This window comes from Myotis davidii, unplaced genomic scaffold, assembly GCF_000327345.1.
Source record: "Myotis davidii unplaced genomic scaffold, ASM32734v1 scaffold1761, whole genome shotgun sequence".
In the NCBI taxonomy this organism is placed as follows: domain Eukaryota; kingdom Metazoa; phylum Chordata; class Mammalia; order Chiroptera; family Vespertilionidae; genus Myotis; species Myotis davidii.
The window spans coordinates 183,505-188,670 of NW_006291617.1; the positions used below are offsets into that span (position 1 = coordinate 183,505).

A 5,166-nucleotide genomic window follows, 5' to 3' on the forward strand; every position below is an offset into this window, starting at 1 on the left:
GATGTAAAGAAGTGAATTTAAAGAAGGGATTAGCCAAAGAAAATATATGCAGAACCCATGAACACAGATATCAGTATGGTGATGGCCAGAGAGAAACGGGGGGCAAGAGCTGGGTAGAGGGGGCAAAAGGGGGGAAATAGGGACATCCTATATAATAATATTAAAAGGCTAATATGCAAATTGACTGAATGGCAGAATGACCGGTTGCTGTGATGCACACTGGCCACCAGGGGGCAGATGCTCAATGCAGGAGCTGCCCCCTGGTGGTCAGTGCACTTCCATATGGGAAGTGCCACTCAGCCAGAAGCTGACTCATGGCTGGCCAGCACAGAGGTGGTGGGAGAGGCTCTATAGCAGTACTAAGAATGTCCAACTAACAGTTTAGACCCAATCCCTTGGGGGCCTAAGCTTTTAGTCAGACATCCCCTGAGGGCTCCCTGGCTGCCAGAAGGATGTCTGACTGAAAGCTTAGGCCTGATCCCCTGGGGAGTGGGCCTAAGTTGACAGGTGGACATCCCCCAAGGGGTCCTAGACTGCAAATGGGCACAGGCCGGGCTGAGGGACAACCACCCCCCCTCCACCGAGTGCACAAATTTTTGTGCACCGGGCCTCTAGTTTAAAATAAACATTATTCAGTCTTGAACAAATAACTTAGTCTTTAAATGTTAATGAGCTATACTAATTTAGATTATATTAGCATCTCACTATAAAGTTTACTGACTAGAATTTCTCATTTGAGCAGTAGATTATTCTTTTATGAGTTGGTTTCCTTTTTAGAATTTTATTTTATTCTAAGATTCGCTTATCAACAAATAGAATACTTAAATATGATTTGGTTACTATAAAAACAAAGCATTAACTTTCTTAAATATCTGACTTGTGGTAGAAACAAACTAGTTTAACCGAAGTTAACACATTTTTGTCTCACTGGTACACACCCAGAAGCTTTCATATTTCAGAGCTGTGTTCAATCTGAATTACCGTATTTGCCGGCGTATAAGACGACTGGGCGTATAAGACGACCCCCTAACATTTCCACTCAAAATACAGAGTTTGTTATATACTCGCCGTATAAGACTACCCCCTCTTCCGCACACCTTCCACACACCAAATAAAAGGTAAAACAATATCAGATTTGATTTTAACATTTTAATTTATATTCAAATGCTTATGACATGCAGGAAAACTGTCACAAGGCTGTATGTAATCAAACATATACATAAAACAGTGCAAGTTTATTACTGGTAAACATACCGGTAATTCACTAAAGAAAACACACTCTATAGACTGGTACCGTAGATGCTTCTCAGGAACACAGGCAAGCAGCCCACAACCTAGAGGGACTGTCAATGATAGAAGTAAGATAACAAATAGAGGTAGAGAGCAAGTGCCGGGCAAGTCCCTAGCAATATAGCAGTCTGGTCCACCCTTGCATCAGCATCTCCCTGGGACCTCACTAGTGCGCAAGTGCGAGCTCTTCAACATTCTAACAGGCACCATGATAGCGCAAAATCGCGAATCTTCAATGCATATGTAAAGAAATATACGGTAACCCGAATTTACCACACTCGCAAAATCGCACACAGCCAACCATACACCCAGTATGGTATCGCGATTCGTGATTTTGCGCTATCATACTGGGTGTATGGTCGGCTGTGTGCGATTTTGCGAGTGTGGTAAAATCACATAACAGCAAAATCGCATAACAGCCGAGCATACACCCAGCAGCGCTGCTGATGCCTGAACGGTATGTGGAATGAAGTGGGCGGGCATCGGGAGGCCACTATGGCACGGGGCAAGCACTATGGGCAGTCTATCTGAAGTGTACCTGGCGTATAAGACGACCCCCCACTTGGAGGCATATTTTTCAGGGCCAAAAAATCGTCTTATACGCCGGCAAATACGGTATTTCTTTTCTCCCTCTCTTTTCTCTCTTACACATATTACCTCACTTCTTGTGTCCTGTTCATACAATACACATTCTTCCTGTTGTTCTATTGCTTCTCTTAAGAGCATGTGAGAACAGAAACATCCTTTTAAATCAACCTGGAAGCAGCCTTTTTCTCTCCTTGTCAACAGGGTTAGGAAGAGAACTGAAAAGAGTCTGAGCAGCAGTCAAAGCTTTGAAGGAGAAATGACAATAATATTGCAAAGGAGACTTAGATTACAGTCATATCCTATTCTCTACAGTGTCCTTCAGAAGTTACCAAGGAAAATTTTATCTAGACTAAGTTACAAAATCCCCCAAATAAGAAAGTTATCAGACATACTGAGATTGGTGAGATTTAAACACATTTATTTAGCACTGATTCTTTGGTGAAAGCAACATATTTTCCACCAGCACTAATCCACACAGTACCCTTGTGCAAATTAGAAAAATATAACTTGTTCTAATTTGTACATGAGTAGACATACCCTGTTAGGAACACTCAGATAAGCAAATGGCTTGCAAGTGGAGCTGGGCTAAATTCCAATATCCTCTTGTCACCTCAAGCAGGCAGCCTCATACAGAGCATAATCTGAACAACTAAAAATAGAAATCCTATTCATGCAGATATTTCTTTTTAGTGCTTTATAAATCATAAACAAAATAACATAATTAGAACATTTATCTAAAATTATTGCAGAGTAGCACTGTATCAGATCGAGAATATAGCAAATATAAAATTTATTTAGTATAAAATCAGGTGAGCATAAAATAATACTTGATACAGATTCCTTGTAATATCAAAGAGCTACCAATGAAAATCACTCTCCTTGTTTATACTAAAAGGAGAGTGAAATACTTACCACCATCTTCAACTGTAAATTGGAATAGATCACTTGTGGCATTAGCCCCTTCTCTTAAAACATAGCATATTTTCATGTCATCAATGTCAGCTAGAAAATAACCAAGAACAAGATGATTAATCACTAGGGCAAAATTGATGACTTATGAAATCCTATTGGCTGTAACTATCCCCATCCCCTTCTTTTCCTAAGGGAAACAATGCTATCTTATTTCTGGATTTCAGCTGTCCCAAAGAAATCTGATCCTTTATACAGAGTATAAGAATTAGGTTATAATAATAGCAAGGCGTTGCCCCTCTCAATAGCATTTGCATGTTCATGCACCAAAGAAGTCACTGCCTAAATATGGACTGTCAGGCTCCATGACAGTTAGAAAGAAAGATATTTGGAAGCATGGCAGATCTCCTGACACTACTGAAATCACACCCATTATCTCCCTATAGGACAGGCCCTAAGAGGAAAGAGGTTACCCTGCCCTCCCTCAAGCTAACTTTCTTACCACTTGTAGTTTAGCAGACTTCTTGCTTTAAGCAGTACAAATTTTGAAAGAAAAAAAATCAGAATTTTTTTAAGATACCAGATTGAAATAACTAACATGAGAGAAGATAAAATAAAATAGTCTAATAATATCTAAAAACTTTATTCACGGAAAAAATAATTGTTCTGTCTCAGAAATGCTCTTTCTGTTGCTTCCTACATTAGCTATCAAATTCCCTGGCATAATTTGTTTTTAATATTGACTAACATACAATTCTTACAATTTATTCATTCATTTTACCAGTTCCTCTGCCCAGAGCAACAGAGTCACCAACATCAGGCTATGAAAAGTAACAGGGTTGCTGTTCACCAGGGAGAAATGGCTAGAGGCACAGGAATTCTCTTAAAGGGCCAATGCACAAAATTTTATTTGTAGCCACTCACCCTGGGCGCTGGTGAATGGAGGGCGGAGATAACTAGAGTTGCATGAAGAGAGTCTGGGGTTTGTGGCTTTGGGAGGGACCTGAAGGGACAGCCACCAAAATCCCTGTGCTGAGTCATTCTCCCATACCATAGATGCCATCTTTTGTAAGCAAAACATTCTGCTCTGTATGGCATCAGCCTAGGGCAGTGGTTAGTGAACTCATTAGTCAACAGAGCCAAATATCAACAGTACAACAATTGAAATTTCTTTTGAGAACCAAATTTTTTAAACTTAAACTATATAGGTAGGTACATTGTTATTAACTTAATTAGGGTACTCCTAAGCTGGCCTTTGCTAAAAACGTCCTCAATCTGATTGAGGCACATTCGCTGAGGTCGACCCCTTCCAACTCTCCCATCCACACTCGTCTTGTATACATGTTTTGTCTATCTCCTTTCTGAAAACCGACTTCTGCGCATGGGCCACGAAGTTTCAATTGCACTGTACGTGCGCGCCCGCACGAGAGCCACACTAAAGGGGCCAAAGAGCTGCATGTGGCTCATAAGCCACAGTTTGCCAACCACTGGCCTAGGGGAAGGCAATAGCCCCACACTCTGAACTTCCTCCCACCCCACCCTGTGGATGTTACACCCTGCTGAGGAGTATAGCCAGAGGCTCTTTCAGTGACTGAGCCTAACAGGTGGACTGCAGGTGGAGGCAGGAAGAGGCTGAACTCTGGGTGCCTTGGGACTTTTGCTGACCTGCCCTCAAGCCTGGTGCTGGTAAAAGCCAGCCTTGGTGCACATCATGGTCCTTCCCCTGTGTACCCAGCCACAGAAGAGGCAGTCACAAACTGTGGTTTGCTGTTAGCTCCAAACAGGTTTCCTGAGGCCAATCACAGGCAGCATCTGACAGTGGCCTGCAACCGAGTGCCTCCCAAGAGGCCCAGAACCAACACACCTAGTGGTCAGCTTCAAACAAAAACAGAGAAGGTTCCAATAAGTTTCACAAGTAGCATATCCAAAGGGCACTAAATCCTGCTGAGGTGAATTAAGCTATGTGGAGTCAGCACCTGCACAGCAGCTTGCACGCCATGGCCAAGGTTGAGCTTCAGAGTCAACTAGCCTGAAAGTCAATCCCACACACAAATGGGCCAATAGCAATCAATATGAAATTACAATGGGAGTACCTACATAACCTACACAAGGGACATTCCCAGAGCACCCAGTTCAGGTGATGAAAGAGACTGCACCACTGAACCCAACAGGACACCTACTACATTAGGGCATCCCAAGAAGACTGGAAGTCAAATCAGATCTATCTAATACATAGAAACACACACAAAGAGGCAGCCAAAATGAGAAGACAAAGAAACAGGCCCCAAATGAAAGAATAGAAGAAATCTCCATAGAAAGAGCTAAATGAATGGAGACAAGCAATTTATCAGATATAGAGTTCAAAGAAATGATTATAAA

At 41.9% G+C, this 5,166-nt stretch overlaps 1 protein-coding gene across 2 annotated transcripts in view; it reads right to left on the reverse strand.

The window, feature by feature from the left end:
- Positions 1-5,166, reverse strand: part of LOC102752677 (FRAS1-related extracellular matrix protein 2) — a 190,962-nt gene that overhangs the window by 174,464 nt on the left and 11,332 nt on the right. The window contains exons 2-3 of one of the 2 annotated variants that reach the window (XM_015564904.1): positions 2,791-2,880; positions 2,285-2,527 (exon numbers count right to left, since the gene is read on the reverse strand). In XM_015564904.1, the coding sequence (XP_015420390.1) occupies positions 2,490-2,527; positions 2,791-2,880 (128 nt within the window). In that variant the 3' untranslated portion in view covers positions 2,285-2,489. Of the gene's footprint in view, positions 1-2,284; positions 2,528-2,790; positions 2,881-5,166 lie in introns of those variants that run through there. The other variant, XM_015564903.1, reaches the window with a different exon arrangement.